A 22,509-nucleotide genomic window follows, 5' to 3' on the forward strand; every position below is an offset into this window, starting at 1 on the left:
GAGGCACAAAAGGGGGCTGAATATGAAGCACTCCCTTTACAAAAGTCTGAACTTCAGGTAGTGAAGCCAGTTCTTTCTGGAAGAAAATCGACAGAGCCGAAATCTGGACCTTAATGGAACCCAATTTTAGACCCATAGTCACTCCTGACTGTAGGAAGTGCAGAAAACGACCCAGCTGAAATTCCTCTGTAGGGGCCTTCCCGGCCTCACACCACGCAACATATTTTCGCCAAATGCGGTGATAATGGTTTGCGGTTACTTCTTTCCTGGCTTTTATCAGCGTAGGAATTACTTTCTCCGGAATGCCCTTTTCCTTTAGGATCCGGAATTCAACCGCCATGCCGTCAAACGCAGTCGCGGTAAGTCTTGAAACAGACAGGGCCCCTGCTGTAGCAGATCCTGTCTGAGCGGTAGAGGCCATGGGTCCTCTGATAACATTTCTTGAAGTTCCGGGTACCAAGCTCTTCTTGGCCAATCCGGAACCACGAGTATCGTTCTTACTCCTCGCCTTCTTATTATTCTCAGTACCTTTGGTATGAGGGGCAGAGAAGGGAACACATAGACCGACTGGTACACCCACGGTGTCACTAGAGCGTCCGCAGCTATCGCCTGAGGGTCCCTTGACCTGGCGCAATATCTAGTTTTTTGTTTAGGCGGGACGCCATCATGTCCACCTGTGGCCTTTCCCAACGGTTTACCAACAGTTGGAAGACTTCTGGATGAAGTCCCCACTCTCCCGGGTGTCGGTCGTGTCTGCTGAGGAAGTCTGCTTCCCAGTTGTCCACTCCCGGAATGAACACTGCTGACAGTGCTAAGACGTGATTTTCCGCCCATCGGAGAATCCTTGTGGCTTCTGCCATCGCCCCGCCCTGTCGGTTTACATGGGCGACTGCCGTGATGTTGTCTGATTGGATCAGTACCGGCTGGTTTTGAAGCAGAGGCCTTGCCAGACTTAAGGCATTGTAAATGGCCCTCAGTTCCAGAATATTTATGTGTAGGGACGACTCCTGACTTGACCAAAGTCCTTGGAAATTTCTTCCCTGTGTGACTGCCCCCCAGCCTCGAAGGCTGGCATCCGTGGTTACCAGGACCCAGTCCTGTATGCCGAATCTGCGGCCCTCTTGAAGATGAGCACTCTGCAGCCACCACAGAAGAGATACCCTGGTCCTTGGAGACAGGGTTATCAGCCGATGCATCTGAAGATGCGATTTCGACCACTTGTCCAAGAGGTCCCACTGAAAGGTTCTTGCATGGAACCTGCCGAATGGAATTTTGCTTCGTAAGAAGCTACCATTTTTCCCAGGACTCGTGTGCAGTGATGCACCGATACCTGTTTTGGTTTCAGGAGGTCTCTGACTAGAGATGACAGCTCCTTGGCTTTCTCCTGCGGGAGAAACACTTTTTTCTGTTCTGTGTCCAGAACCATCCCCAGGAACAGCAGGCGTGTGGTAGGAACCAGCTGTGACTTTGGAATGTATAGAATCCATCCGTGCTGTTGTAGCACTTCCCGAGATAGTGCTACTCCGACCAACAACTGCTCCATGGACCTCGCCTTTATAAGGAGATCGTCCAAGTACGGGATAATTAAAAACTCCCTTTTTTCGAAGGAGTATCATCATTTCTGCCATTACCTTGGTAAAGACCCTCGGTGCCGTGGACAGTCCAAACGGCAGTGTTTGGAATTGGTAATGGCAATCCTGTACCACAAATCTGAGGTACACCTGGTGAGGATGGTAAATGGGGACATGTAGGTAAGCATCCTTGATGTCCAGGGATACCATGTAATCCCCCTCCTCCAGGCTTGCAATAACCGCCATGAGCGATTCCATCTTGAACTTGAATTTTTTTATGTTCAAGGACTTCAAATTTAAAATGGGTCTCACCGAACCGTCCGGTTTCGGTACCACAAACAGTGTGGAATAGTAACCCCGTCCTTGTTGAAGTAGGGGCACCTTGACTATCACCTGCTGGGAATACAGCTTGTGAATTGCCTCTAGCACAGCCTCCCTGCCTGAGGGAGTTGTCGGCAAGGCAGATTTGAGGAAACGGCGGGGGGGAGACGCCTCGAATTCCAGCTTGTACCCCTGAGATACTACTTGAAGGATCCAGGGATCCAGCTGTGAGCGAGCCCACTGATCGCTGAAATTTTTAGGCGGCCCCCCACCGTACCTGGCTACGCCTGTGGAGCCCCCGCGTCATGCGGTGGACTCAGAGGAAGCGGGGGAAGAATTTTGATTCTGGGAACTGGCTGACTGGTGCAGCTTTTTCCCTCTTCCCTCGTCTCTGTGCAGAAAGGAAGCGCCTTTTTGAAGCCGAAAAGACTGTACCTGATAATACAGTGCTTTCTTAGGCTGTGAGGAAACCTGAGGTAAAAAATTTTCTTCCCAGCTGTTGCTGTGGATACGAGGTCCCAGAGACCATCCCCAAACAATTCCTCACCCTTATAAGGCTCTATGTGCCTTTTAAAGTCAGCATCACCTGTCCAGTGTCGGGTCTCTAATACCCTCCTGACAAAATGGACATTGCATTAATTCTGGATGCCAGCCGGCAAAATATCCCTCTGTGCATCCCTCATATATAAGACGACGTCTTATGTTCGCAAAATAGTATCCCTGTTTGACAGGGTTACAGACCACGCTGCAGCAGCACTATCTGCAGGTCTCAGTCTAGTACCTGAGTGTGTAAATACAGACTTCAGGATAGCCTCCTGCTTTTTATCAGCAGGTACCTTCAAAGTGGCCGTATACTAAGACGGCAGTGCCACCTTTTTTGACAAACGTGTAAGCGCCTTATCCACCCTAGGGGATATCTCCCAGCGTAACTTATCCTCTGGCGGGAAAAGGTACGCCATCAGTAACTTTTTAGAAATTATCAGTTTCTTATCGGGGAAACCCACGCTTTTTCACACTTCATTCACTCATTGGATGGGGGAACAAAACACTGCCTGCTTTTTCTCCCCAAACATAAAACCCTTTTTTAGTGGTACTTGGGTTAATGTCAGAAATGTGTAACACATTTTTTATTGCCGGGATCATGTAACGGATGTTCCTAGTGGATTGTGTATATGTCTCAACCTCGTCGACACTGGAGTCAGACTCCGTGTCGACATCTGTGTCTGCCATCTGAGGGAGCGGGCGTTTTTGAGCCCCTGATGGCCTTTGAGACGCCTGGGCAGGCGCGGGCTGAGAAGCCGGCTGTCCCATAGCCGTTACGTCATCCAGCCTTTTATGTAAGGAGTTGACACTGTCGGTTAATACCTTCCACCTATCCATCCACTCTGGTGTCGGCCCACAGGGGGCGACATCCCATTTATCGGCAACTGCTCCGCCTCCACATAAGCCTCCTCATCAAACATGTCGACACAGCCGTACCGACACACCGCACACACACAGGTAATGCTCTGACTGAGGACAGGACCCCACACAGCCCTTTGGGGAGACAGAGAGTGAGTATGCCAGCACACACCAGAGCGCTATATAATGTAGGGATAAACACTATCACTGAGTGAATTTTCCCCAATAGCTGCTTGCATAAACAATATTGCGCCTAAATTTAGTGCCCCCCCCTCTCTTTTTAACCCTTTGAGCCTGAAAACTACAGGGGAGAGCCTGGGGAGCTGTCTTCCAGCTACACTGTGAAGAGAAAATGGCGCCAGTGTGCCGAGGGAGATAGCTCCGCCCCTTTTTCGCAGACTTTTCTCCCGCTTTTTTATGGATTCTGGCAGGGGTAATTATCACATATATAGCCTCTGGGGCTATATATTGTGATTATTTTGCCAGCCAAGGTGTTTTTATTGCTGCTCAGGGCGCCCCCCCCCCCAGCGCCCTGCACCCTCAGTGACCGGAGTGTGAAGTGTGTATGAGGAGCAATGGCGCACAGCTGCAGTGCAGTGCGCTACCTTGGTGAAGACTGAAGTCTTCTGCCGCCGATTTTCCGGACCATCTTCATGCTTCTGGCTCTGTAAGGGGGACGGCGGCGCGGCTCCGGGAACGAACACCAAGGACGGGTCCTGCGGTCGATCTCTCTGGAGCTAATGGTGTCCAGTAGCCTAAGAAGCCCAAGCTAGCTGCAAGCAGGTAGGTTCGCTTCTTCTCCCCTTAGTCCCTCGTTGCAGTGAGCCTGTTGCCAGCAGGTCTCACTGTAAAATAAAAAACCTAACATATACTTTCTTTCTAGGAGCTCAGGAGAGCCCCTAGTGTGCATCCAGCTCGGCCGGGCACAGAAATCTAACTGAGGTCTGGAGGAGGGGCATAGAGGGAGGAGCCAGTGCACACCAGGTAGTACCAAATCTTTCTTTTAGTGTGCCCAGTCTCCTGCGGAGCCGTCTATTCCCCATGGTCCTTACGGAGTCCCCAGCATCCACTAGGACGTCAGAGAAACTAAAAGTGTACCTCTGTGTGCAGAGAGTAAGAAGTGAATCAATCAATTTAACAAGGCTGTGACCCCTGAAGTGTTAACTTTGCCAGCGGTCCAAGTGTAGTGATCGACGGTCCCATAGATTCTATTTATTATACCAGAAAGATGCATGGGGGAGAACAACATGAAGTTTTCAAATAGACTTTTACTGAGAAAAATATTCAAAACCCTCAAATGTCAACAAGCGAAATGGCGACATTAGAGTTAGGATTAGGGACATTCTTACTGCGTCAACCGCTGTTTTGTGATATTAGCCGCAACCTGCGACTAAAGCTGAAAACACCGGAACATCAGCCGAAGCCACCGGATTAGCATTAGGTTTAGGACACCTACCGCCGGAACAACAGAAACGCTGCACTGTCGGTTGTCACCTTTGTTAGCATGTCGACATTTCAACAGTGTTGACATACTCAATGACGATTTGCTGAACATGACAACATGTTAACACTCTCACGTCTACATAATGAATGCTGACATTCTAACTGCCGACAAAGTATACTGAACCCGCTTTAACAGAAGAGTAGACAATATAGGGGGGATGTCATTGGGTGTGAGAATCAGAAAGTGAGAGTTTTTGTGAGAGTTCTCCTGGTTTTTTTTAAAGTGGCAATCATTAACATGACAAAATCAACCCAGATTTGGCATGTAAATGATTGCCACTTTAAAAAAAAAACCAGGAGAACTCTCACAAAAACTCTCACTTTCTGCTTCTCACACCCTATGACATCCCCCCCATGTATAACTTTCAGGCACATAGAAAATAAGATTTTAAACCTACCGGTAAATCTTTTTCTCCTAGTCCGTAGAGGATGCTGGGGACTCCGTAAGGACCATGGGGTATAGACGGGCCCCGCAGGAGATATGGGCACTACAAAGAACTTTTAGTATGGGTGTGCACTGGCTCCTCCCTCTATGCCCCTCCTCCAGACCTCAGTTAGAGAACTGTGCCCAGAGGAGATGGACAATATGAGGAAAGGATTTTGTTAATCTAAGGGCAAGATTCATATCAGCCCACACCAATCATACCATACAACCTGGAATATACGCAACCAGTTAACAGTATGAACAAAAAACAGTATCAGTCAAAGACCGATTCCAACTGTAACATAACCCTTATGTAAGCAACAACTATATACAAGTCTTGCAGATTTAGTCCGCACTGGGACGGGCGCCTAGCATCCTCTACGGACTAGGAGAAAAAGATTTACCAGTAGGTTTAAAATCTTATTTTCTCTTACGTCCTAGAGGATGCTGGGGACTCTGTAAGGACCATGGGGATTATACCAAAACTCGAAAATGGGCGGGAGAGGTCGGATGACTCTGCAGTACCGATTGAGCAAACATGAGGTCCTCATCAGCCAGGGTATCAAACTTGTAGAATTTTGCAAAAGTGTTTGAACCCGACCAAGTAGCCGCTCGGCAAAGCTGTAATGCCGAGACGCCTCGGGCAGCCGCCCAAGAAGAGCTCACCTTCCTAGTGGAATGTGCCTTTACCGAATTTGGTAACGGCAATCCAGCCGTAGAATGAGCCTGCTGAATCGTGTTACAGATCCAGCGAGCAATAGTCTGCTTAGAAGCAGGAGCGCCAACCTTGTTAGCTGCATACAGGACAAACAGAGCCTCTGTTTTCCTAACCCGAGCCGTTCTGGCTACATAAATTTTTAATGCCCTGACCACATCAAGGGCCTCGGAATCCTCCAAGTTCCGCGTAGCCACAGGCACCACAATAGGTTGGTTCATATGAAAAGAGGAAACCACCTTAGGCAAAAATTGAGGACGAGTCCGCAACTCAGCTCTATCCACATGGAAAATCAGATAGGGGCTTTTGTGAGACAAAGCCGCCAACTCAGACACCCGCCTTGCAGATGCCAAGGCCAACAACATGACTACCTTCCAAGTGAGATACTTTAATTCCACTGTTTAAAGAGGCTCAAACCAGTGAGACTTAAGGAACTGTAACACCACGTTAAGGTCCCATGGTGCCACAGGAGGCACAAAAGGAGGCTGGATATGCAGCACTCCCTTCACAAAAGTCTGGACTTCTGGGAGAGAAGCCAATTCCTTCTGAAAGAAAATGGATAGGGCCGAAATCTGTACCTTAATGGAGCCTAATTTTAGGCCCATATTCACTCCAGTCTGTAGGAAGTGGAGAAAACGGCCCATATGGAAATCTTCCGGAGGAGCATTCTTGGTTTCACACCAAGACACATACTTCCTCCAGATACAGTGATAATGTTTCGCCGTCACCTCCTTCCTAGCCTTTATCAAAGTAGGGATGACTTCGTCCGGAATGCCCTTCCCAGCTAGGATCCGGCGTTCAACCGCCATGCCGTCAAACGCAGCCGCGGTAAGTCTTGGAACAGACAGGGCCCCTGTTGCAACAGGTCCTCTCTGAGAGGAAGAGGCCACGGATCTTCTGTGAGCATTTCCTGCAGATCCGGATACCAGGCCCTTCGAGGCCAATCTGGAACAATGAGAATTGTCTGTACTCCTTTTCGTCTTATGATTCTCAATATTTTTGAGATGAGAGGAAGAGGAGGGAACACATAGAATAACTGAAACACCCACGGTGTCACCAGGGCGTCCACTGCTACTGCCTGAGGGTCCTTTGACCTGGCACAATACCTCCGAAGCTTCTTGTTGAGGCGTGACACCATCATGTCTATTTGAGGAAGTCCCCACTGACTCGTTATCTCTGCAAAGACTTCTTGATGAAGTCCCCACTCCCCTGGATGGAGATCGTGTCTGCTGAGGAAGTCTGCTTCCCAGTTGTCCACTCCCGGAATGAAGACCGCTGCCAAATCGCTTACATGATTTTCCGCCCAGCGAAGAATCCTGGTAGCTTCCGCCATCGCCACTCTGCTTCTTGTTCCGCCTTGGCGGTTTACATGCGCCACGGCAGTGACGTTGTCTGATTGAATCAGAACCGGTAGTTCGCGAAGAAGATTCTCCGCTTGTCGTAGGCCGTTGTATATGGCCCTCAACTCCAGTATGTTGATGTGTAGACAAACCTCCTGGCTTGACCATAGTCCCTGAAAATTTCTTCCTTGTGTGACTGCTCCCCATCCTCGGAGGCTCGCGTCCGTGGTCACCAGAACCCAGTCTTGAATGCCGAACCTGCGACCCTCTAGGAGGTGAGCACTCTGCAGCCACCCCAGGAGAGACACCCTGGCCCTGGGGGACAGGGTTATTCTCTGATATATTTGTAGATGAGACCCGGACCACTTGTCCAGAAGATCCCATTGAAAAGTCCTCGCATGAAACCTGCCGAAGGGGATGGCCTCGTAGGCTGCCACCATTTTTCCCAGAACTCGAGTGCATTGATGAACAGACACTCTTTTTGGTATTAGCAGGTCCCTGACCATGTTCTGGAGATCCTGTGCTTTTTCCAATGGGAGAAAAACCCTCTTTTGTTCCGTGTCCAGAATCATGCCTAGGAACGATAGCCGAGTCATTGGAATCAATTGTGACTTTGGCAGATTGAGAATCCAACCGTGCTGTTGTAGCACTTTCAAGGAGAGCGACACGCTCTCCAGCAATTTGTCTCTCGATCTCGCCTTTATCAGGAGATCGTCCAAGTATGGGATAATTGTGACTCCCTGCCTGCGCAGGAGCACCATCATCTCCGCCATTACCTTGGTGAAAATGCTCGGGGCCGTGGAAAGCCCAAACGGCAACCTCTGAAACTGGTAATGACAGTCCTGTACAGCGAATCTCAGGTACTCCTGATGAGCAGGGTATATGGGGACATGAAGGTATGCATCCTTTGTGTCTAGTGACACCATAAAATCCCCCCCTTCCAGGCAGGATATTACCGCACGTAGTGATTCCATCTTGAATTTGAACTTTTTTAAGTACAGGTTTAGGGATTTTAGATTTAAAATGGGTCTGACCGAACCATCCGGCTTCGGGACCACAAACAGGGTTCAATAATACCCTTTTCCCTGTTGAATCAGGGGCACCTTGACCACCACTTGCTGCTGACACAGCTTTTGAATTGCAGCTAACACTACTTCCCTTTCCGGTGGCGAAGCTGGCAAGGCTGACTTGAAAAATCTGCGTGGGGACACCTCTTCGAATTCCAGCTTGTAGCCCTGGGAAACAATGTTGATTTCCCAAGGATCCACCTCTGAAAGAACCCAGATGTGGCTGAAAAGTCGAAGACGTGCCCCCACTGGTGCGGACTCCCTTAGGGGAGCCCCAGCGTCATGCGGTGGATCTTGTAGAAGCCGGGGAGGACTTCTGCTCCTGGGAACTAGCCAACGCAGGTGTTCTCTTTCCTTTACCATTACCTCTGGCAAGGAAAGAGGAGCCCCGACCTCTTCTGGCCTTATGTGACCGAAAGGAATGCATCTGATACTGTGGAGTTTTCTTTTGCTGTTGGGGGACAAAAGGTAAAAAGGTTGATTTACCCGCAGTAGCTGTGGCAACCAGGTCCGCGAGCCCCTCCCCAAACAACACTTCACCCTTGTAAGGTAAAACCTCCATATGTTTCTTGGAGTCTGCGTCACCCGTCCATTGGCGGGTCCATAGAGCTCGCCTCGCAGAAATAGCCATGGCATTGGCTCTGGAACCCAGCAGCCCAACGTCTCTTTGAGTGTCCCTCATAAATAAGACTGCGTCTTTAATGTGGGCTAAGGTTAATAAAATGGTATCCCTGTCTAGGGTATCAAGGTCAGCTGACAAGGTATCTGTCCTAGCTGCAACTGCGCTACATACCCATGCTGATGCTATTGCCGGTCTGAGCAAAGCACCCGTATGCGCATAAATAGACTTTAAGGTAGTTTCCTGTGTGCGATCAGCAGGATCCTTGAGGGCTGCCGTGTCCGGAGACGGTAGCGCCACCTTCTTGGACAGGCGTGTTAAAGCCTTGTCCACCCTGGGAGAGGATTCCCAATGCACCCTGTCCTGAGCAGGGAAAGGGTACGCCATAAGAACCCTTTTGGGAATCTGCAGTTTCTTGCAATAATCATACACTGAATACCTTTAGCCACCCGTGGGTGCAATCTTGCATCATCGTAGTCGACACTAGAATCAGAATCCGTGTCGGTATCCGTGTCTATTATTTGGGATAGGGGACGTTTTTGAGACCCAGACGGGCCCTGTGACCAAGACCAATCCGCGGATTGACTCCCTGCTTTCTCCCTGGACTCTGCCAGGTCCAGTCTCTTATGTAATGAGGTCACACTTGCATTTAACATATGCCACATGTCCATCCAATCCTGAGTCGGCGTTGCCGACGGAGACACACCACTCATTTGCTCCACCTCCTCCTTGGACGAGCCTTCCGCTTCAGACATGCCGACACACACGTACCGACACCCCCACACACACAGGGATATATCTATAAGGGGACAATCCCCCAACAAGGCCCTTTGGAGAGACAGAGTGTATGCCAGCACACACCCAGCGCCAACTGACACTGGAATACAACCCAGATAGCGCTTTTTATTATTAATCAATGTGTATAACACTCACTGTGCCTTGAAAATGCCCCCCCCCCCCCTCTTTTTCAGCCCTCTGTCACCGAGTTCAGCAGGAGAGAGTCTGGGGAGCCAGCTTCTCTGCAGCGTTCTGTGGAGAAAATGGCGCTGTTAGTGCTGAGGGATCAAGCTCCGCCCCCTCCAGCGGCGGGCTTCGGTCCCGCTTCAATATGTAAAAAATGGCGGGGGATCTCTTCATTTACTGCCTCTGCAGCCTAATGTACCCTGATATGCTAGTCCCGAGGTTTCTTGCTGCCCAGGGCGCCCCCCCCTGCGCCCTGCACCCATCAGTGCCTGTTCTGTGTGTAGTGTGGGAGCAATGGCGCGCAGCGTTACCGCTGGGCGCTTACCGCAGTGAAGATCTGAAGTCTTCTGCCACCTTGAAGTCTTCTTTTCTTCTTATACTCACCCGGCTTCTATCTTCCGGCTCTGCGAGGAGGACGCCGGCGCGGCTCTGGGGCGAACTGCGGGGTGAAACCAGCGTTCCGACTCCCTCTGGAGCTAATGGTGTCCAGTAGCCTAAGAAGCAGAGCCTATCATTTAAATAGGTCTGCTTCTCTCTCCTCCCAATGCAGGGAGCCTGTTGCCAGCAGTGCTCCCTGAAAATAAAAAACCTAACAAAATTATTTTTTAGAGAAACTCAGGAGAGCTCCCCTGTAATGCACCCAATCTCCTCTGGGCACAGGATCTAACTGAGGTCTGGAGGAGGGGCATAGAGGGAGGAGCCAGTGCACACCCATACTAAAAGTTCTTTGTAATGCCCATGTCTCCTGCGGAGACCGTCTATACCCCATGGTCCTTACGGAGTCCCCAGCATCCTCTAGGACGTAAGAGAAAACAAATATGTACTTTTGTGCACCTGTTCCGTATAGTTTATTCAAGCTATTTTTTAGTATGAGTTTCAGAGGGCTATGATAAGAGCGTGGAGCTGGGTAGGTCAGCCCGAAACCCTCGGTACTTTAAACTCTCCACTGTATAAGATACAGAGGTGTAGCAAGGTGTCATGGTGCCTGGAGCAAGGTATATTTTTGCGCCCCCCTCCCCTGTACTGAATTCGGGGCGTGGCCACCAGGGCCGGTTCTAGACCTTATGGCATCCAGGGCGAAAGTTTCCTTTGGCGCCGCCCCACCCCCACACACACCCATAGGTCAAACATACGAAGGCGCGTGGCAAATAATAGGAGCGTGGCTTCATAGGGAAGGGGCATGGCCACAGTTATGCCCCCAGTAGTTGTACCCCCTGTAGATTTGCCCCCAGTAGATGTGCCCCCTGTAGCTGTGCCCGGAGTAGTTGTGCCCCCTGTAGCTATGTACCCAGTAGATGTGCCCCCTGTAGCTGTGCCCAGAGTAGTTGTGCCCCTGTAGCTATGCCCCCAGTAAGTGTGCCCAGAGTAATTGTGCCCCCTGGTCAGTGACTGACAGCTGTGGCTGCGAGTTGCTTGCGGCCAGGCGGAGGATCCGGCAGAGTCGAGCTGCGGCGCCCTGTACTCTCTTGGGCGCCTGGATCTCGAGCTCCACCGGAACCGCCCTCCCTATGCCCCTGACAAGATGCCTCCACATTTTAATAGCCACGGGCACACCTTGCGAGTAAAACACAAGATACACAGCTTGAGTGGCTGAAGGGTTAATGATAACTGCCTGATCTCTCTTATTGCCTGCAATTAACAATGTTTACATTTGTGTGTTTTGCCTGTATCCTCCATGTGCACGTAGCCGTATTGCAGATGTTATATAACTGTTGTTAGAACCGTACTAATATCCTAGTGCATTGTGGGCCTAATTCAGATCTGACCGCAGCATCAAATTTGTTAGCAGTTGGGCAAAACCATGGCCCTCATTCCGAGTTTTGTTCGCTCGCTAGCCGCTTTTCGCACCAGTGCACACGCTAAGCCGCCGCCCTCTGGGAGTGAATCTTAGCTTAGCAGAATTGCGAACGAAGTATTCGCAATATTGCGAAAAGATTTTTCTGTGCAGTTTCTGAGTAGCTCGAGACTTACTCTTCCAGTGCGATCAGTTCAGTGCTTGTCGTTCCTGGTTTGACGTCACAAACACACCCAGCGTTCGCCCAGACACTCCCTCGTTTCTTCAGCCAGTCCCGCGTTTTTTCACAGAAACTGTAGCGTTTTTTCACACACTCCCATAAAATGGCCAGTTTCTGCCCAGAAACACCCACTTCCTGTCAATCACACTCCGATCACCAGAACAAAGAAAAAACCTTGTAATGCCGTGAGTAAAATACCTAACTTCTTAGCAAATTTACTTGGCGCAGTCGCAGTGCGAACATTGCGCATGCGCAATTAGCGGAAAATCGCTGCGATGCGAAGAAAATTACCGAGCGAACAACTCGGAATGAGGGCCTATGTGCACTGCAGGTGGGGCAGATGTAACATGTGCAGAGAGAGTTAGATTTGGGTGGGGGGTGTTCAATCTGAAATCTAAATTGCAGTGTAAAAATAAAGCAGCCAGTATTTACCGTGCACAGAAACAAAATAACCCACCCAAATCTAACTCTCTCTGCAGATGTTATATCTGCCCCCCCTGCAGTGCACATGGTTTTGCCCAACTGCTAAAAAATGTCCTGCTGCGATCAACTTGGAATTACCCCCATGGTTTTGCTCAACTGCTAACAAATTTGCTGCTGCGATCAGATCTGAATTACTCCTTGTGTTTTATGTGAATCCTTTGCACGCTCCTTAACAAATGCTGAAACATACAGCACATTACAAAACACACTCCTGAATTTCCTCAATGACTTTCCAGAATGATACCAGTCTTTTGTAGTTTTTTCTGTTTTGTTACTTTGTAAATTATTTTATATAATTTCATGCATCAGACATTTGCAGCCAGCCTTACAATAAATAATTATTCTTATGGGCCTCATGCTGAGTTGGAGGGAAATCAGACGCACGGCCTCACGCACTGTGTGCACTCTAATACATGCATATATTTTATTACATACAGAGTGCTATGCATCTTACGGTGCACCAATCCCCTACCTGTAAACTTGAGGGGATATTCATCAAAGCTTGGAGAGAGATAACGTGTATGGAGATAAAAGTACCAGCCAATCACCTCCTACGTTACAGGCTGTGTTTGAAAAATGACAGTCATGAGCTGATTGGTTGGTACTTTCTTTCTCTACACTTTATCTCTCTCCAAGCTCTGACAAATCTACCTCTTGGTTTGTTCTAGCCATCAGCTTCAGTGTTACTTGCATTGTGCCTAGAATTTTTGCTTACACCCAAGTCTACACCACCTCATTAATCTTTGCCTACATTACAGCCCAGTCACACCTCTTCAGTTGCCGGTAGCATTACGATTGAAATACAGTGCATAAGACTCTGCAAAACCTGTACTCAGAGCCGGCCCTAACCAATATGATGCCCTAGGCAAGATTTTGGCTGGTGCCCCCTAGCACAGCCGCTAGTTCTGCAGGAGATGCCTGGCATGAGTCAGCTGGCAGCTCTGCTAACTTCGGGCGCCTTTTGTTTATGAAAATGCATCTTATTTGCATTACTATGTGGCTAGGACGCACAAGCAGCTTCTGCTGATTAAAATGATATGCGGCATGCCTATATTCTGTGTGCGACTGCAGCTGTATCTGCATATGAAATGCTACATTACAGTGATTTCCAGGAATACACTGATACGTAGCATTTCGTATGCAGATACAGCCGCAGTCACACACAGAATATAGGCATGCCGCATATCATTTTAATCAGCAGAAGCTGCTGGTGCCCATAAGCATACCAAACACCCTAGGCATTTGCCTAGTTTGCCTATGCCTAAGGCCGGCTCTGCCTGTACTTGTATATACTCAGTTCCTGAAAATGCCCAGTGCAGAACATGCAAGATACACTCTGCTGCAGGGCGTACCTACAACTCAGCATCAGGTCCCAAATGCCTGGGCAGGCCAAATCCTGATGTGCATGTGATAAAGCATGTAATAATCTCTCATGTCCGTATTAACTTGCCAGTCTACTGGCTCCCCGATCTGAATCTCTTATGTCCTTACACCTCCCAGGTTATTTTTCCAACTACCCATCTCCCCCATCAAATCCATCTAGCTCTCGTCTTGTCCCAGTCCCAGCCCTAAAGTTCTCTCACATTGATGAAGATGAGGGTGAGTTGGCGCTCTTGGGATTTAAGCTCAATCTAGTTGCAGTTACTGTCCACGAACTCCGCCACACATATACATATGAATCAGCCGCTGCTTTGCTCTCTGTGCTGTCTCGCAAACTTTCATTCTCTGCTGGGATAACGCTTTTTCTCCAGGGAAGGCTGGCAAAGTTCTGTCCCTGAGGCAAGAAGTAGTGTAACCTTAGGGCTAGCTTCATGTTACATAGGATAAGCTATGCGAGGTACTGCACAGACAGGTAGCTCCGATGGTTTGGCAGCTCTGTCATTCCCTGAAGCACAATAGTGGAACGTGCACAGTGGCCAGTAATATCCAGTGAAAGTCCATTGACAAGTGGACTGTCTGTTGTGTAGAAGAACAATCTGGTCAACGTTGAATCTCCATATTTGATCTATGACGTGTGCTCCTTTCCAGCCTGCCTCTGAGTTATGTCTGTATGAGATAGTCAGAGCAGTACAGCCCTTATATGCAGAAACGAGCCACAATTTGCAGACAAAACAATGGATATAAACCCGCGCTAGTACTCTGGCTAGTTGGCAAGTCTTGGTGAAAAGGCCTACATGATGGCCAAAGTGTAATGGAACGCTATGTACATTGGGGGTCATTCTGACCCGATCGCACGCTGCAGTTTATCGCAGCAGTGCGATCGGGTCAGTACTGCGCTGGCGCCGCAGTGCGCCGGCGCATGCCAGATGGCCGGAGGCCATCGTTGCCTAGCGATCGACTCTGCCTGATTGACAGGCAGAGGCGGTCGCTGGGTGGGAGGGGGCTGGACGGCGGCGTTAAGCTGCCGTTTAGGGGGCGCGGTCTGGTCAACACAGGCGTGGCCGGACCGTTGGGGGAGGTGGGCCGTGGTGACTGCGTAACATCACACGCAGCCACTGTGACCTGGGCAGCGAAGAGGATCTCCCGGCCAGCCGCAGGAGCTGCACTGGCCGGGAGTTACTCCTCAAACGCAAAAGCATCGCCGCTGTGCGATGCTTTTGCACTTCTGTGGGGGGGGAGGGGCGGACTAGCCCTGTGTTGGGCGTCCCCCCGCATGTCTGAGTGCCTGATCGTAGCTGTGCTAAATTTAGCACAGCTACGATCAACTCGGAATGACCCCCTTTATACTGCCACATTCTGAGGGATACTATAAGAGATACATGAAATAAGTACCAGCTATAGATGAGGGCAAGTTCACCAAACTTTCCATCCAAATGCCAATGTACTGTAGCTGCTTTTTCTTTGCTCTTTGGGGGTCATTCCGTGTTGATCGTAGCTGTGCTAAATTTAGCACAGCTACGATCGTAAACTCCGACTTGCGGGGGGACGCCCAGCACAGAGCTAGTCGGCCCCGCATGTCAGTGCCCCCCCCCCCCCCAAATACAAAAGCATCGCACAGCGGTGATGACTTTGTATCTGTGGAGTAACTCCCGGCCAGCGCAGCTCCTGCGGCTGGCCGGGAGCTGTGTCTCGCTGCCGCTGGCCGCAGAGCTGCGTGATACGTCACGCAGCCGCGGCGCCATACCCCCCCCAACGGTCTGGCCATGCCTGCGTTGGCCAGACCGCGCCTACTAAATGGCGGCTTAACGCCGCCGTTCAGCCCTCTCCCACCCAGCGACCACCTCTGCCTCAGAGGCGATCGCTGGGCACCGACGACTGCCATGCGCCGGCACACTGCGGCACCGGCACATGCGCAGTTCCGACCCAAACCGATCCGACCCGAACGCTGCGCTGCGACAAACTGCAGCGAGCGATCGGGTCAGAATGACCCCCTTTGAGCGATGTTGAAATGTGAAGAGACATAGGGTCATTCCAAGTTGATCGTAACCTCAGACATGCGGGGGGACGCCCAGCACAGGGCTAGTCCGCCCCGCATGTCAGTGCCGGCCCCCCAGCGCAAATACAAAAGCATCGCACAGAGGCGATGCCTTGTATCTGTGGAGTAACTCTCGGCCAGTGCAGCTCCTGCGGCTGGCCGGGAGCTGAGCCTCGCAGCCGTCGCGCCACGCCCCCGTTGGCCGGGCAGCGCCTACTAAACGGCGGCTTAACGCCGCCGTTCAGCCCCCTCCCGCCCAGCGACCGCCCCTGTCTCAGAGGCGATCGCTGGGCACCGACGACTGCCATGAGCCGGCGCACTGCGGCGCCGGCGCAGTTCCGACCCGATCGCTGCGCTGTGACAAACTGCAGCGATCGATCGGGTCGGAATGACCCCCAAATAACATAATCCAAAAAGTTCTGATTTGTCCAGCCCTAGTTTTACATGATTAGTGACGCAAGGGAGAAATTGCGACCACCTATGGAAGGACTCAGGCGCCAGAAACTGCTCTTTCTTGCAATGTGGTGGCTTCAGTCCCGATGCACTGCTTGCTGGGAGGAATTCCGGGGGATTCTCGCTCTCCAATCTCTGCTTTATTCCAATGCTTCATTATGGGTGTCTTACTGAAGAAGAAGTGCAGCAAACAGCAGCGAGGAGACAAAGTAAAGGACAATGGGGGGTAATTCCAAGTTGATCGCAGCAGGAATTTAGTTAGCAATTGGGCAAAACCATGTGCACTGCAGGGGAGGCAGATGTAACATGTGCAGAGAGAGTTAGATTTGGGTGGGGTGTGTTCAATCTGCAATCTAATTTGCAGTGTAAAAATAAAGCAGCCAGTATTTACCCTGCACAGAAATAAAATAACCCACCCAAATCTAACTCTCTCTGCACATGTTACATCTGCCTTCCTACTGCAGTGCACATGGTTTTGCCCAATTGCTAACTAAATTCCTGCTGCGATCAACTTGGAATTACCCCCAATAAGATATAGCGTGGGCTTATTCTGCTAACATGCTGGTGGATAGTGTCTGTCTCGCTGTATCATTAGATGTCGCAGATCATTTCTGAATTATCCGATCCCTCTATGTGAAGTATTCTGGATGCTGGCGGTGAAGAATGAGATTAGCAGGGAGAGCCCTGCCCTTCCGGGCTGTTATATGGAATGCAAACCTGACGATGTAGTTAGAGCACAGAGACGCTAATACACCATCGTCTTTGTGCGATCTGTTATATTTTTCATGTGTAGCCTATGCTATTCCTACTAACTGCTTTGCTGCTGTGTCTTTACACACTTGTATTATATGTAAAACCTAGAGCTGTGGTGTACTGTAACTGCTGCCTCTTCTTAGGACTGTTATCAGCTCCGCTTTTCCAGAGCTCTGTGCTCTCTGTGTGAGGTCTGTACTCTCTGTGCTCTCGCTGTACTCTCTGTGCTCTCGCTGTACTCTCTGTGCTCTCGCTGTACTCTCTGTGCTCTCGCTGTACTCTCTTGCTCTCACTGTACTCTCTGTGCTCTCACTGTACTCTCTGTGCTCTCGCTGTACTCTCTGTGCTCTCGCTGTACTCTCTGTGCTCTCGCTGTACTCTGCTCTCGCTGTACTCTCTGTGCTCTCGCTGTACTCTCACTGTACTCTCTGTGCTCTCACTGTACTCTCTGTGCTCTCGCTGTACTCTCTGTGCTCTCGCTGTACTCTCTGTGCTCTCGCTGTACTCTCACTGTACTCTCTGTGCTCTCGCTGTACTCTCTGTGCTCTCGCTGTACTCTCTGTGCTCTCGCTGTACTCTCTGTGCTCTCGCTGTACTCTCTGTGCTCTCACTGTGCTCTCGATGTACTCTCTGTGCTCTCGCTGTACTCTCTGTGCTCTCACTGTACTCTCTGTGCTCTCGCTGTACTCTCTGTGCTCTCGCTGTACTCTCTGTACTCTCACTGTACTCTCTGTGCTCTCACTGTACTCTCTGTGCTCTCGCTGTACTCTCTGTACTCTCACTGTACTCTCTGTGCTCTCACTGTACTCTCTGTGCTCTCGCTGTACTCTCTGTGCTCTCACTGTACTCTGTGCTCTCGCTGTACTCTCTGTGCTCTCACTGTACTCTCTGTGCTCTCGCTGTACTCTCTGTGCTCTCGCTGTACTCTCTGTGCTCTCGCTGTACTCTCACTGTACTCTCTGTGCTCTCACTGTACTCTCTGTGCTCTCGCTGTACTCTCTGTGCTCTTGCTGTACTCTCTGTGCTCTCACTGTACTCTCTGTGCTCTCACTGTACTCTCTGTGCTCTCGCTGTACTCTGTGCTCTCGCTGTACTCTCTGTGCTCTCGCTGTACTCTCTGTGCTCTCGCTGTACTCTATGTGCTCTCGCTGTACTCTCTGTGCTCTCGCTGTACTCTCACTGTACTCGATGTGCTCTCACTGTACTCTCTGTGCTCTCGCTGTACTCTCTGTGCTCTCGCTGTACTCTCTGTGCTCTCGCTGTACTCTCACTGTACTCGATGTGCTCTCACTGTACTCGATGTGCTCTCACTGTACTCGATGTGCTCTCACTGTACTCTCTGTGCTCTCGCTGTACTCTCTGTGCTCTCGCTGTACTCTCTGTGCTCTCGCTGTACTCTCTGTGCTCTCGCTGTACTCTCTGTGCTCTCGCTGTACTCTCTGTGCTCTTGCTGTACTCTCTGTGCTCTCGCTGTACTCTCTGTGCTCTCGCTGTACTCTCTGTGCTCTCACTGTACTCTCTGTGCTCTCGCTGTACTCTCTGTGCTCTCACTGTACTCTCTGTGCTCTCGCTGTACTCTCTGTGCTCTCGCTGTACTCTCTGTGCTCTCGCTGTACTCTCTGTGCTCTCGCTGTACTCTCTGTGCTCTTGCTGTACTCTCTGTGCTCTTGCTGTACTCTCTGTGCTCTCACTGTACTCTCTGTGCTCTCGCTGTACTCTCTGTGCTCTCACTGTACTCTCTGTGCTCTCGCTGTACTCTCTGTGCTCTCGCTGTACTCTCTTGCTCTCACTGTACTCTCTGTGCTCTCGCTGTACTCTCTGTGCTCTCACTGTACTCTCTGTGCTCTCACTGTACTCTCTGTGCTCTCACTGTACTCTCTTGCTCTCACTGTACTCTCTGTGCTCTCACTGTACTCTCTGTGCTCTCGCTGTACTCTCACTGTACTCTCTGTGCTCTCACTGTACTCTCTGTGCTCTCGCTGTACTCTCACTGTACTCTCTGTGCTCTCACTGTACTCTCTGTGCTCTCGCTGTACTCTCTGTGCTCTCGCTGTACTCTCTGTGCTCTCGCTGTACTCTCTGTGCTCTCACTGTACTCTCTGTGCTCTCGCTGTACTCTCTGTGCTCTCGCTGTACTCTCACTGTACTCTCTGTGCTCTCACTGTACTCTCTGTGCTCTCACTGTACTCTCTGTGCTCTCGCTGTACTCTCACTGTACTCTCTGTGCTGTCACTGTACTCTCTGTGCTCTCGCTGTACTCTCACTGTACTCTCTGTGCTCTCACTGTACTCTCTGTGCTCTCGCTGTACTCTCTGTGCTCTCGCTGTACTCTCACTGTACTCTCTGTGCTCTCACTGTACTCTCTGTGCTCTCGCTGTACTCTCTGTGCTCTCGCTGTACTCTCTGTGCTCTCACTGTACTCTCTGTGCTCTGGCTGTACTCTCTGTGCTCTCGCTGTACTCTCTGTGCTCTCACTGTACTCTCTGTGCTCTCACTGTACTCTCTGTGCTCTCACTGTACTCGCTGTACTCTCACTGTACTCTCTGTGCTCTCGCTGTACTCTCTGTGCTCTCGCTGTACTCTCTGTGCTCTCGCTGTACTCTCTGTGCTCTCGCTGTACTCTCACTGTACTCTCTGTGCTCTCACTGTACTCTCTGTGCTCTCACTGTACTCTCTGTGCTCTCACTGTACTCTCTGTGCTCTCGCTGTACTCTCTGTGCTCTCGCTGTACTCTCACTGTACTCTCTGTGCTCTCGTTGTACTCTCTGTGCTCTCGCTGTACTCTCTGTGCTCTCGCTGTACTCTCTGTGCTCTGACTGTACTCTCTGTGCTCTCGCTGTACTCTCTGTGCTCTCGCTGTACTCTCTGTGCTCTCGCTGTACTCTCACTGTACTCTCTGTGCTCTCGTTGTACTCTCTGTGCTCTCGCTGTACTCTCTGTGCTCTCGCTGTACTCTCTGTGCTCTCACTGTACTCTCTGTGCTCTCTCTGTACTCTCTGTGCTCTCACTGTACTCTCTGTGCTCTCGCTGTACTCTCTGTGCTCTCACTGTACTCTCTGTGCTCTCGCTGTACTCTCTGTGCTCTCGCTGTACTCTCACTGTACTCTCTGTGCTCTCACTGTACTCTCTGTGCTCTCACTGTACTCGATGTGCTCTCACTGTACTCTCTGTGCTCTCGCTGTACTCTCTGTGCTCTCACTGTCACTGTACTCTCTGTGCTCTCACTGTACTCTCTGTGCTCTCACTGTACTCTCTGTGCTCTCGCTGTACTCTCTGTGCTCTCGCTGTACTCTCTGTGCTCTCGCTGTACTCTCACTGTACTCTCACTGTACTCTCTGTGCTCTCACTGTACTCTCTGTGCTCTCGCTGTACTCTCTGCTCTCACTGTACTCTCTGTGCTCTCGCTGTATTCTCTGTGCTCTCGCTGTACTCTCTGTGCTCTCGCTGTACTCTCTGTGCTCTCGCTGTACTCTCACTGTACTCTCTGTGCTCTCACTGTACTCGATGTGCTCTCACTGTACTCTCTGTGCTCTCACTGTACTCGATGTGCTCTCACTGTACTCTCTGTGCTCTCACTGTACTCTCTGTGCTCTCTCTGTACTCGATGTGCTCTCACTGTACTCGATGTGCTCTCACTGTACTCTCTGTGCTCTCGCTGTACTCTGTGCTCTCGCTGTACTCTCACTGTACTCTCTGTGCTCTCACTGTACTCTCTGTGCTCTCGCTGTACTCTCACTGTACTCTCTGTGCTCTCACTGTACTCTCTGTGCTCTCGCTGTACTCTCTGTGCTCTCACTGTACTCTCTGTCTCTCGCTGTACTCTCACTGTACTCTCTGTGTGAGCTCTGTGCTCTCGCTTTACTCTCTGTATGTGGTTTATGCTCTCATTGTTCTCTCTGTAAGAGGTCTAAGATCTCATTATACCCCATGTATAAGGTCTACGCTCTCGCTGTACTCTCTGTGCTCTCGCTGTACTCTCTGTGCTCTCACTGTACTCTCTGTGTGAGCTCTGTGCTCTCACTGTACTCTGTGTGAGGTCTATGCTGTCACTGTGCTCTCTGTAAGAGGTCTAAGATCTCATTATACCCCATGTATAAGGTCTACGCTCTCACTGTACCCTCTGAGGTGTATGCTCTCATTGTAACCTCTATATGAAGTCTATGCACCCATAGTTTCCTTATGCTTTTGGCTCACTGATGGGTATTTGTGGATCTCTGTTTAGTGTTATTTTCAGGGCACTGCTGGGATGTAACGTAGCTATTTCACTGGGTTGATGAAATCATTGCACCATTTCCCATCTGTGCTTTTTCTGTACTATAAGCCTGAAGTCTATGCTTCGTTTTACATTCTGCATGAGGTCTGCGCTCTCATTGTGTTGCCTTATTGAAATATATGGTCTCATTATAACTCATCCCAAGGACTTTGGTACTGTTGTGCCTTCTATCTCACACTGTGTTGTCACTGCTCCTTTCCAGCTGTAGTCTGATCTGTTGTTGTTGTTGTTGCCTTTCAGTGATATTTGTGCCACCACCTCTTCTACTTCTCCTGAGGACTCACATCTCCATCTGTAATAGGCCCTACACACATGCCGATTTTTTGAAAGATATGAACGATCTCGTTCATAAATGAACGAGAACTCGTTCATATCTTTCAGTGTGGAGGCTCCAGCGATGAACGATGCGCGGCCCCGCGCTCGTTCATCGCTGGTCCCCCGTCGGCTGTGCATGCAGGCCAATATGGACGATCTCGTCCATATTTGCCTGCACGTCTATGGAGCCGGGTGACGGGGGGAGTGAAGAAACTTCACTCCCCCCGTCACTGCCCCACAGCCGCCGGGTCGCCGGTCGGCCGTATCGGCCGTCGGGCACCTCGGCGGCACATCGCCATATGTGTAGGGCCCATTAGACTTCTGGCATCACTGTTCCTTTCTATTCCCGTTATAATGTCTGAAACTGCTGCTCTTGTTCTAGATGCCCCTTCTGTTTGTAGTCTGCTCAGACCTAAATGTCCATTCATTTACTCCTTTATGTCAGTTGTTGGCTTCTCTTTCTACTCCTAAGTTTGTTATCTCTTTGCTGGTTCTACTTGAGTTCTGCTGTGTTATGGTTTCTTTCTACCTGAGGTCTTCCATCAGTAGGACTGTTATTAATACGTCTTCCCATGATTTCTTGTAGGACGAGAACTCCGGGTGGTGGTGAACACCAATGACCCCGATTATGAGCACATATACACAGTGGATGACTACAAGGAAGGCATGGATGAAGATGGGACGGAGAGCACAGTACTGTCAGATGGTCAGAGCCTTTAAAAACAATGGTCTTCATATCCGCTTCATCTTATATTAAGGGCCTGATTCAGAGATGGAGTCAGTGGCGATATCATGCTCAAATGGACAATGTTGTCCAAGTCGCACTGCGAATGCGCCCCGATGGCTATCGCATGGGGACGCAGAACGAATATGGATGT

General features: G+C 50.3%; 1 protein-coding gene across 1 annotated transcript in view; it reads left to right on the plus strand.

Moving 5' to 3' along the window:
* The window catches only part of LOC134958846 (collagen alpha-1(VII) chain-like), a 56,485-nt gene that overhangs the window by 19,042 nt on the left and 14,934 nt on the right, over positions 1–22,509 (plus strand). The window contains exons 2-3 of the mRNA XM_063941554.1: positions 13,923–14,021; positions 22,218–22,337. Coding sequence (XP_063797624.1) covers positions 13,923–14,021; positions 22,218–22,337 — 219 coding nt within the window. The remainder of the gene's footprint in view (positions 1–13,922; positions 14,022–22,217; positions 22,338–22,509) is intronic.

The sequence above is a fragment of the Pseudophryne corroboree genome, chromosome 9, assembly GCF_028390025.1.
Source record: "Pseudophryne corroboree isolate aPseCor3 chromosome 9, aPseCor3.hap2, whole genome shotgun sequence".
NCBI lineage: Eukaryota > Metazoa > Chordata > Amphibia > Anura > Myobatrachidae > Pseudophryne > Pseudophryne corroboree.